This window comes from Equus caballus, chromosome 7, assembly GCF_041296265.1.
Source record: "Equus caballus isolate H_3958 breed thoroughbred chromosome 7, TB-T2T, whole genome shotgun sequence".
Lineage (NCBI taxonomy): Eukaryota > Metazoa > Chordata > Mammalia > Perissodactyla > Equidae > Equus > Equus caballus.
The window spans coordinates 47,957,163-47,982,817 of NC_091690.1; the positions used below are offsets into that span (position 1 = coordinate 47,957,163).

The window sequence follows — 25,655 nt, forward strand, 5'->3', positions numbered from 1 at the left end:
CATCACACATTGACATAACCTTCTCTTGATTTTTGTTCTATCAGTCCAAACAGGAATTGAATTACCTTAGGGATATCATAGCCTTTACATTTCAAAGTTCTCTCAGGATACATTAAAAAAATGATCTAAAATAAATTTCCCTCCAAGGTAAAACGTACACCTGAGAATTGAATGAACACACCTCACACCATGTGTTTAGAGTGTGAGGAGACCTTACGCCCAGTTGAGGCTGCGGTTCCAACTTCCCACCAGAGCTAAGGGGTTGTGAGGCCAGAGGATTCCTTAAAGTCTGATCTGAGGGGGTGGGGAAGCGCTGGGTGGAAGACTCAACATTGTCAACAGTCAGAGATCAAAGTGGAGTCAGACTCATCATTACACACAGTAGGGGAGAAAGACATTTCCTCTACCTTCTCTGGGTTCGTATGGCCGCAGAACGAATTAAATTCACATGAGACAGAATAGCAGGAGAAAACTAAACAAAGCTTTATAGCATGTATACATGGGAGAGGTCAGGCAAGCTGAGCAACTCGCCAAAATGGCTGAAGCCCCCACTTTAAATATCATCTTCAGCTAAGGACAAAGGAGGATGTTGGGGGTGGGGGTAGTCAGTTACCGGAGGTTACCAGAAACAGGAATAAGATTATTATGCAGATCCAAGTCCTTGCCTTCCCCATTGATCAAGAGTTTCTAGAGATAAGGTCATCTCCCCTTCTTCCTGGTAGAGAGGGAGATATCTTTACAGATAAGAGTTCCTTTGCAATGTAAATGTCTCTTACAAAGGGTAAGTAAATTCTACTTTTCAGTTGCTTTCCTGTCTGCAAAGTAATGAGCCCCAAATAATCATCATGCCAAAGAGACATATCTTGGGGTGGGCAACTCCAGGCCCCTACAACACCATGAGGTGACTTTTAAGTGTCTGTGTTTGCAAAGGGTTACAGTTCCTCGAGTGGCCTTACAGCATTGCATTTCAATGGAAAAGTCCCCAGAGAGGACATAGTCCACCTCCCAGTCAGCTCAGACACAGAATCTCCATCCTGCTGCCACTCAGGAGCGAGGGGGCGGGGTCTTTTGAACTGTCCAATCAGGGTTGGTTCCCGGGCAGGTGGGCGGGGCGACGCTCCGCAACCACCCCCGGCTTCCTGTAGCTCCACAGTCCTTCCGAAGGCGGGTCGTCTGCACTTAAGGACCCCACGTTGCTCCGCCGCGGACTCTGTCGCTCCGTGACCTGTACCGAGTCGTAGGGAGGACGCCGGGGGAACCACGAGCCTCAGAAATGGTGAGAGTTCATTCCCGGGGTGAGGACGCGGGAGGAGGGGCTGGTGGGAAGCGGCGGGGCGGGCCCGGCCTCCCGCGGTCCCCTCCGGGCTCTGCGGCCCCGAGTCCGCGGTGGCGCCGCTCGGCCCTCAGGCCCTTCCGGCCGCAGCGTGGTGGCGGGGCCGGCAGCCGGGCCCCGGGCGTCCTGTGGTCCCTGCGCGCGGCGACTTGGGCCGGAGCGTGTCTGAGCCGCTGTGCGCCCGCAGCCCCGCGTGTCCCAGACGGTTCGGGGCCCGCGGGAGGGCCCGCAGGACAGTCGGGCCTCGGTCTCCGGGGTCCGTGCGCGGAGGGGCTGCGGTCTGTGGGTCCCCAGGGCCTCCTTTCTCCTCGGAGGGGACCTGTTTTCTCCTGAGTTTCCTAAACGTTTGGGGAGCAGGGTCTCCAATCCACGACCCTGTCCCCCCAGCTCTTCCAGGACCGACAATAAATCCCTCAATTTCCAGATCCCTCCTCACGTTCCCGAACGCCAACTTCCGGTCCCCGATTCACAGCATCATTATCAACCACAAACAGACCCGATATTTTAGTTGTTTATCACTTTTCCACAGTCAGTGGGCGGCTCTTTTAAGAGGGTTTATTCCTTGTTCGTGGATGTTTTTCTTGAGAGAAAGTAGCGCATCCCCCTGGAGGCGCGTGGTGCGAGCTCCTCCCGCCTCTCCTGCAGGCTGCGACCTGGGCGCGGACGCGCAGCTGGCAGTCCTTTGCTGCAGGTTCCTCTTGAGAAACTTTTCCGGGCCATCTGTCCTGTCAGCGCTGCCCCTCCCTGGGGTTGTCACCTTGAAAAGATAGGTTCACTTTTAGTCTCAGTTTTTCAATGAATAAAAATTTACTTAATACAGCTTGAAAGGCAATATAAAATATCTCCAAAGAGGGAGAAAGAGGTAAATTTCGGAAAAAAGAGACTATTCCAGTTTTACATTCCACGATTTAAACATTGTTTTTCTTTTTTCCTCCCCCGAGTGTAACATTAACATTCTGAGGGCTGTTCTTGTATTTTCGGTGAGTTCAAATGGATTTCTAGGCTTAGACTTGCAGACCTGCAGTGTTCAAGTAAGATTAATAGTTTATAAAGAAATTTCTTGTCATAGAAATAATAATTAACATCTTTTTTCCCAGAATGCAATACATTCTTGTGGGGTTTCTTGTTGAGCCAGCAAAGTGCCGTACAATTTTCTTCCCTCATTTCCATGTAAAGACTGGTTTGAGTGTTATAGTTGGATTGTTCAAACAGTGGGTTTGTGTATTTAAAATATCAGTGATGGTCCAAAAAAACTCCAGTGTGGCCAGAGGCCTGAGGGCACTGGATCTAAGCTAAGGCCCCTTGGAGCTGCAGAGGGAAGGCCTTGCAGGCCCAGTTGTCCTTCCTGGGGAGCCTCCCCTGCAGGTGTCCTACTGCTCACGCCCCCATGGAAGGAGCTTTTATCCTGAGAGGAGCTGCAGAGCCCTGGAAAGCTGGGGGTGCACGTGCTCCTGGGGTGGGGAGTGACGCCATTTCTGAGGTTGTCGCTGTGGTTCCCTTGGGCCTGTTTCTAGACGTAATTGGAGTTTTGCATCCACAGTGTTGGTGCGCTTAGAGAGTAATTTGTTTACACTGAGAAAGTTTGTGAGAGTCAGGAGCTCTGTGTCCTGGATTAGGGCCCATTAACCTGGGGGTCCATTTGGGTCAGAACCTTAAACTGAATCCAGCTGAGTTTCCTCACTGTGAGAAGGGAGCCTGAGAGAGGGAGCATGTGCACTGTTCCCTGGGGAGAGGAGGTTGTGTGGGGCTCCCAGAGCTCCTTCCTGTGGCTGCTCAGGTGCCCTCCCCTCCTTCTCCAGGGACTGACCCCCTCCAGGGCTCTGTCTCCACCAGGAGAGTCAGGAGTATGGGACCTTCTGAGTGTGGCTTTCCTTCTGTCCTGTGGGAAGCAGGCTGCTCGTCTGAGCTGATTCCAGTGTTTGTGTTTCCTTTCTTTGGATTCCTTACTCAATGGACTAGTGCAGCCCTTTGACTCCTAGTTTCCCTTAGCATTCGGGTCCTGAGACTGTAAATTGATGGAGAGATAGGAGGTGAGCAAAGCAAGAAAATTCTGGAAACAATTAGAATTTCTATTCCATTTAGGCCAGAGAACCTCAAGATGTGAGATGAATGTTTTGAAGTTCTCAGGTGCATATGTCATTTTTTGATCAGTTTTTGTATGTACATATTCCTAGAGAACAAACGAAGTTAAAAGGCTAAAGCAATGAAATGCCTGTTTTGATTGACTTGAGGGACTCTTCTGAAAGCTTATGTAAATCTTCCAAAATCCTTCTGTGTTTCAGTGGCAAACCTCAAACCCCTATTGCATTATAATATCCTGCTTATTCCTGGAAACACCCCAGTGGGAGATAGAGGGGCCGGAACCTCGGATGCTGCATGTCCTTATGTCTAGAAAGAGATTTAAAAATTTTCGTTTTCAATAATTTACACTTTTGTAACTGATAGTGTTTAAAGGAATTAAATGTTAGAATGGTTTCCTATGTACAAAAGTTTAAATAAAAGACTGTTAAATAGTAAAATACAGTATACTTAGATTTCTCTTTATTTGAAATAAATGTGTAAGATTCATTGCCTCATATATCTTGGTCCCCTCCAGCACTGTTACTCCAGCCACCCTCAAGTACAGTTTTGGTTATTTTTGAGTCTCCTGTTAGTGTTTCTTTATAAATTGATCCAGAATGCCTGTTTTTCTTACCCACTTTGTCCCTGTAGTGAGCAGTCAGACTCCACATTTTGGGTGACGGCTCACAGCTTAAGCCTCACCCACCCTCTTCCCCTCGTGCCCCCACCTGGACAAGCTGAGGAGAAGCCTGGGTGCTCTCTCCTCTAGAGCAGGCAGGACATTCCCACCACCCCAGCCCCTGCCTGTGTGCAGAGCTCTTGCCTGGTCCCACCCCCAGGCCCAGTGAAGCCCCAGGCCAGGCTCCATTCCTTGCTTTCTGAGCCCTGTCAGAGCTGCTTGAGAGGCCGGCCCTGCCCTCCCCTCAGACCTCTATGATGTGAGTCCTAAGCCTTTTCCTCCCCTGTGTGTGTTTGTGCCACCCTGGCATCAGCCTCAACAAGGGAACCACCTCTCTGCAGGTGACCATAACGGTTGGTGCCCTGAGCAGCATGTCTAGACATGACCCCACCCCCGTGGGTCTGTTTTCTCTTGCTCTGACTTGCTCCCCTGCTCTGCTGCCTGGTGGTGGCATGCGCTGTGGGCTGCTGCTTGCTGGGAGCTCGTGCTGGGAGCTGTGCTGCTCGGTGTTGCTTTGTTGATCCACCAACCTCAGTTCTAGGTTCAGCTGAGCAGAGTTGGCAGTTTTGAAAATTTGTAGGCATTGGGGAGCATAGTTATGGGATTGGGTCCTCCTTAAAGCCTTTGTGGGTCAATGTCTTTGCTGGAATTTATCTGTGACAGAGTGAAGCTGTGACAGAGGCTGGGTTGGCCCTAACACACCCTGGAGTTGGGGGTGGCACAGGCAGGCCCATTGCGGGGTCACTCCTGAAACAGCTGTCATTTAATAAGAGAGAAGTGAGGAGGAAAGGCGCTCAGTAGATAGTGGGCTGAGTCCTCACTCCGAATACCAGAGGGTCCCCATGACCCTCAGTACCTCTGCTGCTAACCCTGCCTCTACTGTAATAAAGATCCTGACCCTCGGGTTATAAGAGACAGCACCTTTGGCTCCCCTGTGGCACAGCAAAGGGATTAGTTCAAACCTGACTGAAGTCCAGGGACCTTAAAACCTAGAGGGCAGCCGGTTGTCGTGGGGGCACCTCCCAACGCGGACGGCACTGTTTTGAGGCTCTTGGGAGGTAAAAATTCCTAAATACCAGGGAGTACAGAGGTGCTCCCTCCCCTGAAGTATATCAAGTGACTAAGAAAACAGACAAGGGCAGGAGGAAGGATACAGCAGATAAAGTACTGAAACAACGGTCCACAGTTTGCCCCGTTGGTAGTCAAAAATATACTGTCAGAGTCTATGGAACAAAACAGAGAAACACTGCTTGGCTTTTGGGCCTCTACACCCTGGGTTCTGAATGAATTTTGCTCTCTGATGTGATGCACTAATTCAGAAACCTTCAAGCAGTTAACCAATACCTGGTCTCAAATGACGTTTACACCTGGGATCCCATTAAACGTAAGTAACGTGCCCCTGCTGATCTTAGGGGCATTAATGCATGTAGGACAAATAGGACAAAGGTTTCTCCTTAACCATCAGAAGCACGGTTTTGCCTAAACTCTCCAGGGTCGTAACACCCATTGTCCTGAAATATCCCATAGTGAGCTGGGAAGCTCTGATCCAATGATTCAGAATTAAAATTATATGAAGTCTTTGCTACTTACAAATTGGCTTGAGAAAATGGAAGCCCAGGGACCTTCCCCCACAAAGAAAGTAGTTAACGTGGCCCAATGTAAATTTCCCAGGGCCTAGAAGGATTGAGAAGGGTAGAGGAAACCTGGTTAGTAAGGGGCTGATTATTCCTAGTGTGCTTTTTTTTTTTTTTTTTTAGGATTTTGTTTTTTTCCTTTTTCTCCCCAAAGCCCCCCAGTACATAGTTGTATCTTCTTCGTTGTGGGTCCTTCTAGTTGTGGCATGTGGGACGCTGCCTCAGCGTGGTTTGATGAGCAGTGCCATGTCCACGCCCAGGATACGAACCAACGAAACACTGGGCCGCCTGCAGCGGAGCGCACGAACTTAACCACTCGGCCACGGGGCCAGCCCCCCTAGTGTGCTTTTAACAGCCCAATTTTTCCTGTTGTTAAACCTGGAGAGAACGACTGACCCCTCAGAGTGGTTCACCTCAACTTGAGGCTGTGGCTGCACCACACAGACCCCTGTCCCCAGTCCCCACAGTGTGGAAATTACTGACCACAGTCAATCAGCAAGTGATCAATATCCTGCCATCGCAGATTTGGCTGAGTCTGTTCTGTCCAGTCCTGTGTCCACAGCCTCTCAGCTGCACTTGGCCTTCCCCTCTGAGGGACATGATGCCCCTTTACTGGGTTATCCTCATGGATCTTCCACAGCTGTGCCCTCCCACAGTCACTGCAGGCGGGGTCTGAGCTGCATCCTAGTTCCTCCAAGAACACAGGGACGATGTTACATTAATGACACATCCTCTGAGGACATTCAGGACATGCAAATATTGAAAAAGGGAGCTCAGAAAAGTGGATGGGACATTGCCACAAATATAATATGAGGCCCTGACAACTTTGTTAAATTTCTGGAAATTATTTGATAAGCAGAGACCCGCTCCCTCCCTGACACTATGAAGAAACAGCAGTTGTCCCTCAGCACCCACCACATCTACTAGGTTCTTTTGTTGTTCTAGAGGTAACATTTTTGTGTAGAGATTTTACTTGAACTTATTTGTGCTGTTAATTGCAAATCAGCCCGCCTGAATGGGCACCAGTACCACAAAACACTGGAGACTCTTTAAATTGCGTACAACAGGCAGGCCTGACGGTGCCCTCAGAGTCTCCTGCACTGGAGAGGCTTCAGCAAAAGAGCCGCAGTGACCTCTACTCACCAGGTGATCCTGGCAGTACATGGCCCTGAGCATGGGACCACCTAGCCAGCAGTCCATTTTGACTTGCAGCCTGGAAACAGCACCCCAGGAGCTCAGCATGGCTCTGGAGACCCCCTTAAGACACCATGGGGCCAAACCTGCGGTTTCTACGATATCCTGCCTATGGGAGTAGGTGGCCTTCCATGTCCTCAGTCCATTGCCAGGTGCCATGGTGCTAAAAGAGGTCACCCCTTTCCCAGATCCCCAGGCTGCCTGGGGAGCTCCTTAGGACTCCCGGAGTGAAAACCGATGGGCATTTCATAGACTTTAGGGATGACATCACCACATATGTTCATGATGGAGCTCAGGTAGAGTTGCTGGCTTTCATGTCTTAATTGGGACATCTCTGATGAAGGACCAAACCCAAGGGTCATCACAGTGACCATACATCAAGCAGTCATCCTAGTGCTGACCAACACTTGTCCCCACGTGCACGTGTTTACTGCTCCTGAGTGATTCTCTAAGAGTTGCCCCTTTGTGGTAAAAGAACTCTGGGAATCTCTTGCTTCATTTGTCCTCAATATAAATCATAGTAACACTTGTCTCTGCATAGAATAGGCCACAAAAAAGGCCTTTTTATCCACTGGAGTTGAGACACTACTGATAGAAACGGAGGTTCTCATTTCACGTCTCAGAACATACGGTGCTGGGCTCTTAACAAGGCACTCAGAGGAAGTTTCTCCTCTCTTCCAAGCCTCAGGCTGCAGGCCTCATAGAGCACCATAATGGCTTGTTGAAATAAGGTCAAATTAATTGAATGAAAGATGGCCTGTTTTTGTCATCAGTCAGTCATCAGGGATGAATATTAACACATCTTTCTTCATCTTTTTTTTCCTAGTACGGTTTAGTTCTTTTCTAAGAGCAGTTAGGTTTAGAGAAACCTTGATCAGAAACTGCAGAGACTTCTGCCATAACCCGCTGCCTCCGCACAGTTTGCCCTGTGTTGTGTGTCTTGTGTTACTGTGGTACCCGTTACTGTGGTTCCATCCGATGAGCCAGTTTTGATTCACAGAAGACCATAAGCTTCAGTAGGTTGACTCTTTGTGTTGTATAGTCTCTGGTCTTCGGCTAATGTGAATTGACGTGACTCCATCATTTCTGTATCATATGCGATAGTCCCCCCTTGTCCTCGGGATACATTCCAAGACCCCCAGTAGATGCCTGAAACTGGGTCGGGTAGTACGAAGCCCCATGTGTACTATGTTTTTTCCTGTCCATACGCACCTATGGGGAAACACGTTGCAGTCAATTGGAACACATTGTCTGTTCATGTCTTCCACCCACAAATTTAGTGCCTCATCTTAACTGAGCACTTACCATGCTCTGTAGCCGTAACTTTTGTAGATGAAGGTACAACAGCAAAAGCAGCATGAATTTCTTTTTCCTTCACAATTTTATGTATAGAAGATTCATTCTTACTATAGATCTTCCAACTTCAGCATACATTTTTTTTCCTGTTTTTAAGTTGAGAACTGTCCACCTTTTCCTTAAAGGAAATACTTTACAGCTTCTCTTTGGTTTATTTGAATTGCCAGCATCACTAAATTTGCACTTTGGGGCCATTATCAAGTAAAATAAGGGTTAGTTGAACACAAGCACTGTGACACTGCGACAGTAAGTCTGATAACCAAGGTGGCTGCTGAGTGACTGGCGGGCAGGTGTCATGTACAGCGTGGATGTGTCCGACAAAGGGATGAGTCACGTCCTGGTCGGGATGGAGCAGGACGGTGCCGGATTACATCATGCTGCTCAGAATGGCATGCAATTTAAAACTCATGAATTGTTTATTTCTGGAATTTTCCATTTAATATTTTTGGATCTCACTTGACTGTGGGTAACTGAAACCATGGAGTGTGAAAATCTGAATAAGGGGGCACTACTGTGGAACATGTGCACTGTCCTAAGAAGCTCCTGTGCTCCACCTGTTCATCCTCCCTCCTCCCACCCCACATCACTGGAGACCAAGGACCTTTTCCCGCATACTTGGAATCACACAGTGTACCCTTGTCCTGTTGGCTGCTTTCACTTAGCAATATGATTTTAAGGTTTCTCCATATCATTTTGGCTTCATAATCTCATTTCTTTTAATCTCTGAAGAATATTTCGTCCTATGATGTACCAGTGATTTTGTATTCATTTGTGTATAAGACATATATGGTTACATTTAATTCTTGGCAGTTATACGTAAATCTCTCCAAAATGTTCACGTGCAGGGTTTTTTGTGGACGTAAGTTTTCAACTCATTTGGGTAAACTTGAAGAAGCATGATTGCTCCATCGTATGGTAAGAGCAGGCTTAGTTTGAAGAAACTGACTTTCTTCCAAAGTAGGGATCCCATTCTCCATTCCCACCGGCAATGGATGCGGGTTTCTCTTGCCCTCCGTCTTTGCCATTGTTTGGTATTCTCAGTGTCGTGAATTTCAGCCATTGTAAAGAGTGTGTGGTGATATTTCATTCTTCTTCTATTTGCAGTTCCCTGATGATATACAATTTTGAGGACCTTTTCATGTGCTTATTTACCATCTGTATATCATCATTAAAGTGTGTGTTTAGATCTTTTGCCCATTTTTAATTGGGTTGTTTATTGTAATTTTGTTGAGTTTTAAGAATTCTTTGGATGTTTTGGGTCCTAGTCCTTTGTAAGATAAGTGATTTCCAAAGATTGCCTGCCAGTCTATGGCTTGTTTCTAAATTCTCTCAACACTGTTCCACTGAGCAGGAAGTTTTCATTTTAATGTAGTCTGACCTGTTGTTTTTTCTTTCTTGGACCTTGCCTGTGTTGTTCCATCTCAAAATTAATGACCAAAACCCAGGTCACCTAGACTTTTGCCTGTGTTATCTTCTAGAAGTTTTGTAGTTTTGCATTTTACACTAAATCTATGATCCACTTTGTTAATTTATGTGAAAGGTGTGAAATCTGTGTGTAGATTTTTTTTTGCTTTTAGATGTCCAGTTTTCCCTACACTATTTTTTGTAAATAGTTTCCCATTCACTATGTTCCCCATTGACTTCCCTTTGGTCCTTTGTCAAAGGTCAGTATATTTGCGTGGATTTATAGAGTACAGTGGACTTTTGTATATTAACCTTTTATCCTTCATCCTTTCTCTAATGTCTTATTTGTTTAGGAGGTTTTCATTGTTATTTGGGATTCTTTGAGATTTTCTTTGTAGACAATCTTGTCATATGCCCCAAAAACATTTTTATTTCTTGTTTCCCAATTTCTATACTTCTTGTCTTCTTTTCCTATCTAATTGCATTCACTGGTTATTCCAGTACAATGTTGACTATGAGTGGTGAGATGGGACATGCTTGCTGTCTTCCTGATGTTACTGAAAAGCATCTAGTTCCTTCAGTGTAGTGCACTAACATTAAACAGGAGCCCAGTTGATGTAGAGGGAGGTGTGGGCAGAGGGGAAGCATCCTCCAGTCCAGTGATTGGGTCTCAATCTTTAAGTGAGGCTGTGTCCCTGGGCTTGAATTTCTGTGATATAATAAGAAAGATATTTGACCTTTGTTCCCAGGTCCTAGCAAAAATCTCCTGAATCCCTTGGAATTACTCGAGTAATAAGTGTGATAGAGTGTCTTTTTTTTGTTTGGCAACAAAAAACATCTGTTGCCAATCTTCTTCTTTTTGCTTGAGGAAGATTGTTGCTGAGCTAACATCTGTGCCAATCTTTCTCTGTTTTGTGTGTGGGACGATGCTACAAAATGGCTTGATGGGTTGTGTGTAGGTCTACACTGAGATGTGAACCCACAAATTCTGGGCCACTGAAGCAGAGTACGAGAACTTAACCACTACACCAGTGCGCTGGCCCTGAGTGCTCCTGGATAGCTTCAGGATAGGAGTTGGACACCAGAACCACTGATCTTTGATTAGAGACGTGGAACTCTCAGCCTCAGCTCCCAGCCTCTGGGGAACGGAGAGGGGCTGGAGACTGAGTTAATCACCAGTGGCTAATTGTTTAATAAATTATGCCCATGTAGTGAAACCTGCATCAGAAACGTTAAAGACAGAATTCGGACGGTGTCAGGGTTGGTGAACACATCTAGCCGCTGGGAGGGTAACATATCTAGAGAGCAGAGGTGCCCTACATCCACCACCCTCACCCCTACTCTTGGCCTACTTTGCCCCATGCCTCTATTCCATGTAGCTGTTTCTGAACTGTATCCTTTATATTAAACCAAGAATAGCAAGTAAATGGCTTTACTGAGTTCTCAGATTTGTTTTAGCAAATTGCCAAGCCTGACAGGGTGTGGAGAGAATCTGTGAATTTGTAGATGTCTGAGGAGAATTGTTGGTAGCAATGGTGACACCCCATTTGTGGTTGGCATCTGAAGTTGAGGCATTCTGTGCGACTGAGCTCTTCAATTGTACAGTCTGATGGGAACTCTCGGTGGTTAGTGTTAGGATTGAACTGAACTGTTGGACACCTCTTTGATGATGTAGAGTTGGAGAAGTGGCATTGGGACAGACACCACATATTTGTTGTCAGGAGGGGAAAAGCCTATTATCTCCACAACTGCCCCACTCTTGAAAGCAGAAAAGGCTAGAAGAGATTAAAATTGGCTATTTCCATCCCCCCCAGGTCAGTTAGGCTCTGGGAAAATCCCAGTCAGTTATGCTCTTGTGAAACAGGTTGTTTTGAGGACATGCCTTGTCAAGAAGAACAGAATATTCTGGGCACATTTTTAAATGGCTACTTTTTTGGTCTCTCTTCCTAATTGTATACACAGCGGTTTACCCTGTGCCTTCAGTTCTCTGAATGAAGAGTTGATGATTTTAAGTTTCTTGGCTTTTTTCTTCTGAGGAGTGGAAGCTGGTTTCTAAGCTCCTTACATGCCAGACCAGAGGCCAGAAGTGTCTGACTCCTTTTTTTGATGTTTGACTGCCGAGGGAGCTTTAAATCTTCATCCCCTTGTGCCCCACATCTGTACACAGTGAAAAGAAAGCCTGGGTGCTCCTTCTTTTAGTTATGGCAAGTGATTCATCCACAGAAGGCCCTGCCCTGGTACCTGAACTTTCACCCTAGCCCACCCCCTCACCTCTCCTGGGAAACACCCAGGCAGTCTCCTCTCCTTGCTCTCTCAAGGCATTTCCCACCTGCTTGAGAGGCCTGCCCTCCCCTCCCCTGACAGTTTCATTATGGAAGTAATACACGGATACCCTCTAGGCATGTGTGTTTTGTCATCGTAGGCATCTGAATCAGATCATGGGTTGCAGTCCACCTGCCTGTGCAAGGTGACCATAACTGTTATACAGTAGATAATGATAATGGTTATTGATATATGTTTTGGAATACTCTTTGTGGTTCTATTGGTAGATCCTCTAGATGTTTTGCTAATAGCATATGCCACCCTTGTATGAGTCTCCAAGCGCAAATACACAATAAATTCTGTGGACATTGTTAAAAAATTGCTGGGCTAGGCCACAAAACAAGTCTCAATAAATTTAAGAAGATTGAAATAATACCAAGCATCTTTGCTGATCACAAAGGTATGAAACTAGAAATCAACTACAGAAAGAAAATCAAATAAGCCGCAAATATGTAGAGATTAAAGAAAATGCTACTGAACAATGATTGGGTTAATGAAGAAATCAAAAAATATCAGCAGACAAATGAAAATGAAAACACGACATGCCAAAATCTATGTGATACAGCAAAAGTGGTTCTAAGAGGAAAGTTTATAGCAATATAGGCCTACCTCAACAAAGAAGAAAGATCCCCAATAAACAATCTAATAGTGCAGCTAAAGGAACTGGGAAAAGAAGAACAAACAAAGCCCAAAATCTGGAGGAGGAAAATAATAAAAACAGAGCAGAAATACATGAAATAGAGACACACACACACAAAAAAATCAATGAAACCAAGAGCTGGTTCTTTGAAAAGATAAACAAAATTGGCAAACCCTAGCTAGACTACCAAGAAAAAAGAGAGAAGGCTGAAATAAATTAGAAATGAAAGAGGAGTAATTACAACAGACACCTCAGAAACACAAAAGAGTATAAGAGAATACTACGAAAAGCTATACACCAACAAATCGGATAATCTAGAGAAACAGATAAGTTCTTAGAATCATACAGCCTTCCAAAATGGAATCAAGAGAGAAATAGAGAATTTGAATAGACCAATAAGGAGATTGAAACAGTAATCAGAAACCTCCCCCCAAAAAAGGTCCAGGATCACATGGCTTCCATGGTGAATTCTATGAAACATTCAAAGAAGACTTAATACCTATCCTTCTCAAACTCTTCCAAAAAATTGAAGAGGAGAGGAAGCTTCCTACCTCATTCTACGAAGCCAACATTACCCTGATACCAAAACCAGACAAGGACAACACAAAAAAAGAAAATTACAGGCCAATATCACTGATGAACATTGGTACAAAAATCCTCAACAAAATACTAGCAAATTCAGTACAACAGTACATTATAAAGATCATACACCATGATCAAGTGGGATTTATTCCAGGGTGGCAGGGATGGTTCAACATCTGCAAATCAATAAACATGATACATAATAAAATGAATAAAAATCACATGATCAACTCAATAGATGCACAGAAGGCATTTGACAGGATACAGCGTCCATTTATGATAAAAACTCTGAATAAAATGGGCGTAGAAGCATACGTCGACATAATAAAGGCCGTATATGACAAACCCACAGCTAATATTCTCAGTGGAGAAAAACTGAAAGCTCTCCCTGTAAGAACAGGAACCAGACAAGGATGCCCAGTTTCACCACTCTTATTTAACATAGTATTGGACGGCTTAGCCGGAGCAATCAGGCAAGAAAAAAAAAGGGGATCCAAATTGGAAAGGAAGAAGTGAAATTATTACTATTTGAAGATGACATGATACAGAAAACCATAAAGAATCCGCTAAAAAAACTTTTAGAAATAATAAATACGGTCAAGTTACAGGATACAAAGTCCACATATGAAAATCAGTTGCATCTCTATACACTAACAATGAAGTAGCAGAAAGAGAAATTAAGAATACAATCCCATCTTACAATTGTAACAAAAAAATAAAATATCTAGGAATAAACTTAACCAAAAAGAGCTGAAAGACCAGTACACGGAAAAGTATAATACATCCTTGAGAGAAGTTGAAGAAGACACAAAGAAATGGAAAAATATTCCATGCTCTTGGATTGGAAGAATTAACATAGTTAAAATGTCCATACTTCCTAAAGCAATCTACAGATTCAAGGCAATCCCTATCAAAGTTCCAACAACAATTTTGACAGAAATGGGACAAAGGATCCTAAAATTTATATCAAACAACAGAATACCCTGAGGAGCCAAAGGAATACTGAGAAAAAAGAACAGCTGGAGGTATCACACTCCCTGACTACAAAATATATGACAAAGCTATAGTAACCACAACAGCATGGTACTGGCACCAAAACAGTCACACAGATCAATGGAACAGAATTGAGAGCCCAGAAAGAAACCCACATATCTATGGACAACTAATTTTTGACAAGGGAGCCAAGAACGTACAATGGAGAAAGCTAAGTCTCTTCAATAAACGGTGTTGGGAAAACTGGACAGCCACGTGGCCAAAGAATGAAAGTAGACCATTATCTCACGCCATACACAAAAATTAACTCAAAATGGATTAAAGACTTGAATGTGAGACTGGAACCATGAAACTTCCTGAAGAAAACATAGGCAGTATGCTCTTCGACATCAGTCTTGGCAGCATATTATCAAGTACCATGTCTGACTGGGCAAGGGAAGCAATAGAAAAAATAAGCAAATGGGACTTTTATCAAACTGAAAACCTTCTGCACAGCAAAGGAAACCATCAATAAAATGAAAAGACAACCTAACAACTGGGAGAAGATATTTCCAAACCATGTGTCTGATAAGGAGTTAATATCCAAAATATATAAAGAACTCATACATCTCAACAACAAAAAACTGACAACCTAATTAAAAAATGGACAGAAGATCTGAACAGACATTTGTCCAAAGAAGGTATACAGATGGCCAACAGGCATATGAAAAGATGTTCAACATGAGTCTCAGGGAAATGCAAATCAGAACTACAGTGAGGTATCACCTCAGTCCCGTCAGAATGACTATAATTAACAAGACAGGAAACAATAAGTGTTGGAGAGGATGTGGAGAGAGGGGACCCCTCATACACTGCTGGTGGGAGTGCAAACTGGTGCAGCCACTATGGAAAACAGTATGGAGATTCCTCAAAGAATTAAAATTAGATCTATCCTATGATCCAGCTATTCCACTGCTGCGTATTTATCCAAAGAACTTGAAGACACAAATGCGTAAAGATACATGCACCCCTGTGTTCACTGCAGCATTATCCACAATAGCCAAGACCTGGGAGCAACCTAGGTGCCCATGAAGGGACGAATGCATAAGAAGATGTGGTATACGTACACAATGGAATTACTACTCAGCCATGAGAAATGATGAAATCTGGCCATTTGTGACAACATGGATAGACCCGGAGGGTATTATGCTGAGAGAAATTAGTCAGTGGGAGAAAGTTCCATACTGTATGATCTCACTCATAAGTAGAAGATAAAAACAATGACAAACACACATATAGAAACAGATTGGATTGGGGGTTAGCAGAGTGGAAGGGGGGAGGAAGGAGAGCGAAAGGGGTGATTAGGCACATGCGTGTGGTAATGGATTATATTCAGTCTTTGGGTGGTGAACATGTAATCTACACAGAAATCGAAATGTATAACGATGTACACCTGAAATCTATATAATGTTATAAACCACTCTTACTGCAATAAAAATAGAATAAAACATAAGAAAAAAATTACTGGGCTGTAGCTAGCGATTGGGTTCAAATTTACAGGAAATGGTAATGGAGTGTATCATTGGAGCCCTCCACTATTTGTGCATAATTTATTGATTTGTTGACAATGGTCTTCAATACGTGGGGTTATTAAATTGATGAATTTTTGTTCTAATCACTGTGAAATGGGGACTTGACATTTTATTTGCCTCTTACCTCATTACAAGGTGACGGTCATTTTTCATGCATGGTATTTCATCTTCTGATGAGTGTTTTGCTTCTTTTACCATTTTAAAATTATGCATCTGTTCGTGTTTACTCTGCAAACTAACCCTTTTGTGCTGCTGATTTTTTTCCCTTTTGTTTGTCTAATTACCTTGATTTTAGTATATTTGAATTTGTCAGTCTCTGGCTTTATGGCTTACTCTTTTTCTTCTATGAGAATTTTCTCCCTATTGTGTCAATGAATCACTTACCTGTGACTTCTGAAGGTGGCCCCGTTTTATCTTTAGCATTTAGATCTATGATGAATTGACTATTGTCCATGGAACAGAGGGGAATATAATGCATTTTTCCGCTTAGATCACAGTGTGTCCCTGCCCCAGGTATTAAAGCTCTCATGGTACTTGGCACTGCTCTCCAGTGCCCACTCTGTCCTTCACCGACTTTCCATGTTAAATCCCAACCCACGGAAGACGCTTTTCCTTTCCCTTGTTCTGTCTGTCTGTCTGCTAATACTGTATCATGTGGCATCCTGTAGCTTAAAAGTTCTTGATGTGTGTTGGGTGGACCGCCACTTTATTCTTCAGAACACTTTGTTCATTTTTTGACAATTGTTCCTCTTATTAGGTTTGGAGGAGTAGTTTTTGTTGACTCCTAAAGAGTGTGTTTTGAGGATTTATAGGATGTTCTAAAGATCTGATTTGGGAGAGGTGACACAGGTTGGTTCTTTCTGAGAAGATGTGCCATCCTTTCACTTACGTTGACATACTACCCCCAATTTAAAAATTTTCCATGAAGGGGGTGGCCCCGTGCGTGAGTGGTTAAGTCCGCACACTCCATGGCAGGTGGCCCAGTGTTTCGTTGGTTTGAATCCTGGGCGTGGATGTGGCACTGCTCATGAAACCATGCTGAGGCAGCGTCCCACATGCCACAACTAGAAGGACCCACAACGAAGAATATACAACTATGTACTGGGGCCTTTGGGGAGAAAAAGAAAAAAAATAAAATCTTTAAATAAAAACTTCCATGAAGATCATTAAATATCCTTTATTAGTCTTGTTTGGTACTGAATTGAATTTGGTCTGGAGGAAACAAGGAGTCAGCTTCCAAATGTCTCTCATTGTAGTCACATATGCTGGGCTCAGTTCTCCAAGCAACAAAGTTGTGAGTACAGGTGTGGATTATTGTCTCCCAGGGTAGCCCAGTAGAGACTCAGTGGCCAGGGTGTTTTCTGGGGGTTGATCACATAGGCATCCTCTGCCTAACATGTGACAAAATTACAGACTCTCAAAGGGAAATAGGAGTTTACTATAGACCAAATTGTTTGCACAGACACTTTAGACACACTGAGGCCTCTTATCTGTAAGGTTGGCACAGTCACTCTGAAAATCCCAGTTCCAGGATACCAGCAACAGATGAACTCTGTGAGCCAGAATTTCGAAGGATAACCAGTCTCGAGCCTGCTCGTGTTCACTCTGTTCTGCAAACTAGATAGTGGGGCTTGATTACGATCGAGCTCTACACTTCCGCTGTAGAAAGAGTACAGAAGTTTCCACTTGTCTGTGGTTTTGCTCTCCCCCATTTCAGTTACCCATGGTCAACTGTGGTCCAAAATATTAAATGGAAAATTCCAGAAATAAACAATTGATAAGTTTTAAATTACATGCTGTTCTGAGTAGCATGATGAACTCTCATGCCGTCATGCTTTGTCCCACCTGGGATGTAAATCATCCCTTTGTCCAGAGTATCCACACTGTATGTGGTACCCACCCATTAGTCACCTGGTATCATCTAAGTCATCAGATTGACCGGCACAGTATTGCAGTGGTTGTGTTCAAGTAACCCTTATTTTACTCTATAGTGGCCCCAAACCACAAGCGTAGGGGTGCTAGCAATTCGGATGTGCCAAAGAGAAGCCATAAAGTGCTTCCTTTAAGTGAAAAGGTGGAAGTTCTCAAATTAATAAAGAAAGGAAAAGAATTGTATGCTGAGGTTGCTAACATCTATGGTAACTTTTATCACACTGCATTTTTATGACCTGTTCTATTTTATTAGTTATTGTTGTTAGTCTTTACCATGCCTAAGTTGTAAATTATCATATTCATTTATGTATGGGAAAAAGCATAGTATGTGTGGGGTTTGGTCCTATCTGCAGTTTCAGGCATCCACTGAGGATCTTAGAACATATCCCCTGGGAACTAGGGGTAACAGTGTAATGAGGGCTGAGCAGGCAGCTCCTCTTACCCTCTGGACCCACAACAAGAGAGGGGTTCCTATTTTGCTGTTCCTCTCCTGAATAGGTCAATTCCAGCCTCAGAATTGCTATCGGGAACTTTTCTCTGTTTCCTGCACATGGACGTCAGTGGATTATTGATCTCTTTCCGGGACCAGCATTTAGGGGAATTATGCCACTGAGGGGTTCCTATGCTTGGGATGGGCTGTCATGCTGCTGTGCCTCACAGGGGAACTCAGAAAAGAGAAATTGAGAGGTCAGCCTCTAGAGTGGCTGGTTGGGTATTGCTGAAATTAGAGAAAGGAGATTTTATGTTCTTTTGGAGGAAAGCACTGTTGAACTCTTTGTGTAGTTTTAATCATGTGCAAATTCATCATCAAACCATCGTGGACCTCAATGAAATTTCCTGCAAATTCCACGTCTTAACCTGTTCCTCAAGGTCACCAAGGCCCAGGTTACACTATTATGATTCTGCCAGGAAAACCTCTTATGCGAGCTCATCATCAGTGTGCATTCCTATGTGTCTAAAAATTGATGGGAACTAACCCTGAGGCTCATGAGTGGAGGGATTTTGTGCAGGTCTGTGTTACATGCCTTCTTCCACATGCCTGAGCTATAGCTTCTGAATAACTTCCTAGCCCCATGAAAGGAGATAGAGAAGAGAAGATAAAATTGAGTCTGTGGAAATATTTTATGAACTAATTATAAATCATTTTCCTCCACAAGAATATTTTCATTCAGCCAGCTGGATCTGACTACTTCTCATGGCCTGGACTAGGTCAGGACAATATGGCCAGCTGGATCTTGTTACAGGTTGGATTTCCACAGGCCTTCTGGTGTCTCCTGTTTGGGGATGGGAATAGAAGAGAAAGCTTGCAGTTCTTTGCTTTGTTTTTATTCACTAAACCCTCATGTAGATGTGACCCTATGCTTTATGCAGTACTGTGTGATATGGTGGGTGTTAAAGAAGGATATGAAGGAGTTTATCTCATGAGGAATTGCAGTGCTTAATATGGTAATATTTATGTCATTTGTATAGCATTTCTTTCTTTTCTCCAAGGGGCTCTCGTATCCTGACACTACAGAGCAATGAAGACTTGAAGTGATCAGAATAAAAATGTACAATAAATTCCATGTGTTCATGATGCTGTTAAATTTATGAGGAAGTGAGTGTGCCAGAGAATGAGTTCTGAAGACCAGGTTATAGAATAAATATACGGAGACAACAGAGTCATATGTAAACTTCTTATGACTTGAGTATAGCTCCACACTGCTGTTTGTCTCACTCATCCTCCTATATATGTATTTGGGATGTTTTAGGATTCAGTGACCTTTGAGGATGTGAGTGTAAAGTTCACCATGGAAGAGTGGGCTCTGCTGGGTCCATCCCAGAAGAAACTCTACAGAGATGTGATGAAGGAAACCTTCAGGAATCTGGCCTCAATAGGTAGGGATGACAACATTCTTACTTAATTACGTAGTCAGTTAGAAAACTAGTGTTGCTTGCTCATCAGTGCTGTTTCAGGAGGTGAAATGTAGAAAGGGAATAGATTGTAAATAAACGAGGCATGGTCACAGCTCATCATCGACCTAGAATCTAACGATTTTTCTATAGTCTTTTATAATTTCCGATGACTTTTCCTGGTCTGCATTTTAGGAGGAAAATGGGAAGACCATAACGTTGAAGATCACTATGAAAATCACAGGACAGATCTAAGGTGAGTTGCACTCACATGAGAAAGCAATATCCCATGCGAGAATCTTCCTGTGTCATGACATTTTAAAAACAGCGTATAGAACAAATCAGCACAGTTTCATATTGATTCATTCCTAGAATATTTTTATCAAAATATTTTTCTCAAATGTGGTAGATAGTGTTTGAAAAGTAGTAGACTTGGAAACACTATTTAGAAACCTCAGTTATGCATATCACTGTTTTGGTAATAGCTACGATGGAGCCCTCTTGCACAGCATTCAACATTCAATCAGAGTGCTGGAATTTACACATTCCTTGATTACAGTAAAAAAGTCATTGTCGTAACTATTGATAGGTATGAAATCATTAGTAAATAAGCCATTGATAATGTGCTTCTCTTTATTTTACAGCAGTCATATGCTTGAGAGACTTGTGAAGAGTAAAGAACGTAGTCAGTATGGGGAAACCTTCAGCCAGATTCCAATTCATAATCAGACAAAGAAGACTCCTGTTGGAATAAAGCTTTGTAAATGCAGTTTTTGTGGAGAAGTCTTCATGGATCATTCATCCTTTAGTAGGCACCTGAGATCTCACGCTACATCCAAATCATGCGTGTATCAGGAATGCGAAGAGAAGCCATATAAATGTCGGGAATGTGGGAAGGCCTTCAAGTATCGCCAATCCATTCGAAAGCATGAAAGGATTCACACTGGAGAGAAACCCTATAGATGTAAGCACTGTGGTAAAGCCCTGAGTTGTTTCAGTTACTGTCGACTTCATGAAAAATCTCACACAGGAGAGAAACCGTATGAATGTAAGCAATGTGGTAAAGCTTTCAGTTGCCCCACTTACTTTAGAAAACATGAAAGAATTCATACTGGAGAGAAACCATATAAATGTAAGCAATGTGGTAAAGCCTTCAGTTGTCACAGATCCTTTCGAAGTCATGAAAGGGGACACAGTGGAGAAAAGCCTTATGAATGTATGAAATGTGGTAAAGCCTTCAGTTGTCCAAATTACTTTCAAAAACATAAAAGAATTCATACTGGAGAAAAACCGTATAAATGTAAGCAATGTGGTAAAGCCTTCCTTTGGCCAAGTTATGTCCGAAAACATGAAAGAATTCATAGTGGAGAGAAACCCTATGAATGTAGGCCATGTGGTAAAGCATTTAGTTGTCGCAAATCCGTTCAAATTCATGAAAGGAGACACAGTGGAGAAAAGCCCTACGAATGTAAAAAATGTGGAAAAGCCCTCAGTTCTCTCACTAACCTTGAAAGACATGTGATGAAGCACACTGGAGATGGGCCTTATAAATGTAAGGACTGTGGGAAAGTCTTTAATTGTCCCAATTACTTACAATGTCATGAAAGCACACACAGTGGAGAAAAGCCCTATGAATGTAAGGGATGTGGTAAAGCCTTCAGTACTCCCAGGTCCCTTGAAAATCATGAAAGAATTCATACTAGGAAAAAACCTCATAAATGTAAGGAATGTGGCAAAGCCTTCAGTTTTCCCTGTTCCCTTCAAAAACATGAAAGAAGTCATACTGGGGAAAAGCCGTATGAATGTAAGCAATGTGGTAAAACCTTTGCCTATCTCAGTTCCATTCAGAAACATGAAAGAACTCATAGTGGAGAGAAACCCTATGAATGTAAGGAATGTGGGAAAGCCTTCATTTATCTCTCAAATGTTCAAAGACACATGATAAAGCACACTGGAGATGGACCTTATAAATGTAAGGAATGTGGGAAAGCCTTTGATTGTCCCAGTTCATTACGAACACATGAAAGAACACATACTGGAGAGAAACCCTATCAGTGTAAAAGCTGTAGTAAAGCTTTCACTCGTCCCAATTCTTTACGAAATCACGAAAGAACTCATACCTGAAAGTTTATGAACATAAGGAATGGGGGAAAGCCTTCTTTGTTGCACAAACTTTCATGGATACGTGAAACATAAGTATGCACACTGGAGAGAAACTATGAATGTAAAGAATGTGGGAAGGCCTTCAGCTGTCTCATTTCTTTGGGAACCATGAACAAACTCATAGTAGAGAGAATTCTCCTGAATGTAAACAATGTAGGAAAAGTTTCACTTGCCCCACAAAACCATGTGAGAATGTGCATTGGATGCATACTATATGACTAAAAAATAGAGAAACTTTGTAATTTCAGCAAGTACTTTTTGAGTAGTATTGAAAACTGTACTGGCAAGAAATCATGTTAATATAAGTAAAAGCATACCTTGTTATATTGCACTTCACGTTATTGTGCTTTTGAGGTGCTTTTTTTTTTTAAATTGAAGATTTTGGCCGCCCCACATTGAGCAAGTCTATTGAGCAAATAAATCAGTGTCACTTATCCAACAGCATTTGCTCACTTTGTGTCTCGGTGTCATGTTTGGGGAATTCTTGGACTTTTTCATTATTACTCTATTATGGTAATCTGTGGTCAGTGATCTTTGATGTTACCATTGTAATTGTTTATGTGATTGGGGCCCCACACCATGCCCGTATAAGATAGCAAGCTTAATCAATAGCATGTGATCTGACTGCTCCACTGACTGGCCATTCCCCCATCTCTCTCTCTGTCTCCTAGGGCCTCTCTATTCCCCGAGACACCATAGTGAAATTAGGCCAATTAATAACCGTACAGTGGCGTAAGGGTTTAAGTAAAAGGCAGAGTCATGAATCTCTCACTTTAAGTCAAGTTAGAAATGATTAAGTCTAGTGAAGTAGGCACGTTGAAAACCAAAACAGGCTGAAACTTAGGCCTCTTGTGCCAGTTAGTCAAGTTGTGAATGCAAAGGAAAAGTTCTTGAAGGAAACTAGAAGTGCTGCTGTAGTGAACACATGAATGATAAAGTGAACTGGCCTTATTTCTGATACGGGGAAGGTTTTAGTGGTCTGGATAGAAGATCAAACCAGTCACAATATTCCCTTAAGCCAAAGCTTAATCCAGAGCAAGACCCTAACTCTCTTCAATTCTGTGAAGGCTGAGGGAACTGAGTCACTTGCAGAAGAAACAGTTGAGGCTAGCAATGGTTGGTTCATGAGGTCTATGGAAAGAAGCTATCTCCGTAACAGAAAAGTGCAAGATGAAGCAGCAAGTGCTGATGGAGAAGCTGCAGCAGTTATCCAGTAGATCTAGTTAAGATAATTAATGAAGGTGTGCCCAGCAGACAACAGACAAAATAGCCTTATATGGGAAGAAGATGCCATCTAGTGCTTTCGTAGCTAGGGAGAAGTCAGTGCCTGGCTTCAAAGCTTCAAAGGACAGGCTGGCTCCTGTTAGGGGCTAACGAGCTGGTGACTTTTAAGTTGAAGCCACCCTTATTTATCATTCTGAGAAGTCTAGGGCCCCTAAGAATTAGGGTAAATCTACTCTGCCTTTGCTCTATGAATGGGAAAATGAAGCCTAGAAGACAGCACATCTCTTTACAGCATGATTTACTGAGTATTTTAAGCCCACTGTTGAGAGCTACTACTCAGAAAAAGATTCCTTTCAAAATATTACTGCTCATTGATAGTGCATCTTGTCACCCAGGAGCTCTGGTGGAGATGTACGATGAGATTACTGTTGTCTGCTCAGGCAACCTCCATTCTGCAGCCCGTGGATCAAGGAGAAATTTTGACTTTCAAGTCATTATTTAAGAAAGACATTTTGTAAGGCTGTATCTGCCATAGATAGTGATTCTTCTGATGGATCTGGGAAAAGTTAATTGAAATCCTTGCCTTCTGGAAAGGGTTCACAATGATAGATGACTTTACGAACATTTATGATTCATGGGAAGAGGTCAAAATATCAACATTAACATGAGTTTGGAAGAAGTTGATTCCAACCCTCGTTCAGAGGTTCAAACTTCAACAGAGGAAGTAACTGCAGGTGTGATGGCAATAGCAAGACAACTTGAAGTAGAAATGGTGCCTGAAGATGTGCCTGAGTTGGTGCAGTCTCATGAACAAACTTTAACAAATGAGGAATTGCTTCTTATGAATGACCTGAGAAAGTGGTTTGTTGAGATGGAATCTACTCCTGGTGAAGATGCTGTGAAGATTGTTGAAATTATGAGAAAGGATTTAGAATATGACATAAACTTAGTTGATGAAGCAGTGGCAGAAGTTGAGAGGACTGACCGGAATTTTGAAGGAAGTTCTGTGGGTGAAATGCTATCAAACAGCATTACATGCTACAGAGAAATCATTTGTGAAAGGGAGAGCCCATCAATGTGGGAGACTTCATTGTTGTCTTAATTTAAGACATTTCTGTGGCCATCCCAGGATTCAGTGACCATCACCCTGATTAGTTAGCATTGAGGCAAGACCCTCCACCAGCAAAAAGATTAGGATTCACTTAAGGCTGAGGTGATGGTTAGCATTTCTTAGCAATAAAGTATTTTTAAATTTAGGTATGTGCATTGATTTTTTTAAATACATAACGCTGTTGCACATTTAATAAACTGTAGTGTAAACATTTATATGCACTTGGAAACCACAAAATTCATGTGACTCACTTTATTGTTATGTTTGCTTTATTGTGGTGGTCTGACACTGAGCCCACAATATGTGACGGTATGCCTGTGATACGGGTAAGCATGGTGCAAATTAATTCATGTAGAGTACTCTCAAAAATTCACAACGTGGAAGAAGTGTTATAATTATTCTAATATGGCCTTTCTCAGTGACTCCTTTTTCAAGTGAGTCTCTGTAGTATGGAGTTCTACTTACTTTTGCAAGTAAATATTGGAGTGAGATACTCTGTATGTATTCCTTAAGCCAGAGTTCTTAAATTTAATAGGTAATTTTTTTCCCTTTAGTCAGTAAGATTTCTGTGTTTATATTTTGAAGTCTGTTGGTTTCATGGCTGAATTGAAGTGTATTTCTAATATGCAAATAGCTTTAATTTTTATATAATTTCATAATTCTGTTAAGAAAAGAAACATTGAAAAATTACACTTTGGTATTTGTTGGTTGTTTCCTACTGATCTCCTGTGGCAAGTCCTGGATAAGCCTTACCCATTATATGCATATATATATATATATATATATATATATTCCACCTTTTGTTCTTAGAGAAATCTTCGATTTCATTGGCCTGAAGAGCCTTATTCCATTTTCCTTGCCAATAAACATTTTCTATATATTTGCCTGTATGCAAAGTTCATCGTATAGTCTCACGTGAACTATTATTTTTATCTTTTGTCGTTTGGTCTTTGTCACTGCTTCTGGCTGGGATTTGGGCTATAGAGTTTGCATTAAGAAGAGAGACCTGTGATAGGACAATAAAATCTAGAGTCGGAGATGATTCTTCTTGACTGTGTTATGTCGACGTGAGTAGTGTTGTGAACTACATTTTCTAGAATCTGTTATCCTTGTGGTTCTGTGAATTCATCAAAACAGGAAATTTGGAATGCAGACATGAAATGGGATTAGGCAAGTTTTGGAGCCATCTGTATAGACAGAAGACAGACAGAAGCCAAGGGCCTTCTCAGACTTGTCCTTCCAGTCTGTTTTCCTCATTCTTGCCCTGCTAATCAAGAATATCCTCAAAACCAGGACGGTTTGATTTCCATTTGACCCAAGCTGTAGGGTTCTACAGTTGCCTCCAAAATCCAACATGAAGGATCCAGCCCAGGTTGGACTTGTCTGCATCCCTTCATGTGTCCACCAGGCAACAAATTTAGACTGTTGTGATTGAGAAGATTCTCTGTAGCGCTGCTCCCCTCTTCTCTAGATATATTCTTTTGTTTTTAGTTTTTTCTTTTTTTTCTGAGGAAGATTGGCCCTGAGCTGACATCTTGCCAGTCTTTTCTTTGCTTGAAGAAG

The 25,655-nt window shown here is 42.7% G+C and overlaps 2 protein-coding genes across 3 annotated transcripts in view; both read left to right on the plus strand.

The window, feature by feature from the left end:
* The first annotated feature begins 1,137 nt into the window (after positions 1–1,137).
* LOC100147475 (zinc finger protein 709-like) lies at positions 1,138–24,237 on the plus strand. Of its 2 annotated transcripts, XM_070274023.1 has the most exons (4): positions 1,140–1,276; positions 19,453–19,579; positions 19,790–19,850; positions 20,239–24,237. In XM_070274023.1, exons 1-4 carry the CDS (start codon positions 1,274–1,276, stop codon positions 21,716–21,718), a joined length of 1,671 nt encoding a protein of 556 aa, XP_070130124.1. In that variant the 5' UTR covers positions 1,140–1,273; the 3' UTR covers positions 21,719–24,237. The 2 variants fall into 2 exon arrangements, with proteins under 2 accessions (XP_070130125.1, XP_070130124.1); XM_070274024.1 differs by lacking the exon at positions 19,453–19,579 and having other exon boundaries at positions 1,138–1,276.
* LOC100146894 (zinc finger protein 709-like) overlaps positions 1,255–25,655 on the plus strand; it is a 41,545-nt gene continuing 17,144 nt past the window's right edge. Inside the window, exon 1 of the mRNA XM_070274025.1 lies at positions 1,255–1,276. The gene's annotated coding sequence lies outside the window, so the exon portion shown is untranslated. The remainder of the gene's footprint in view (positions 1,277–25,655) is intronic.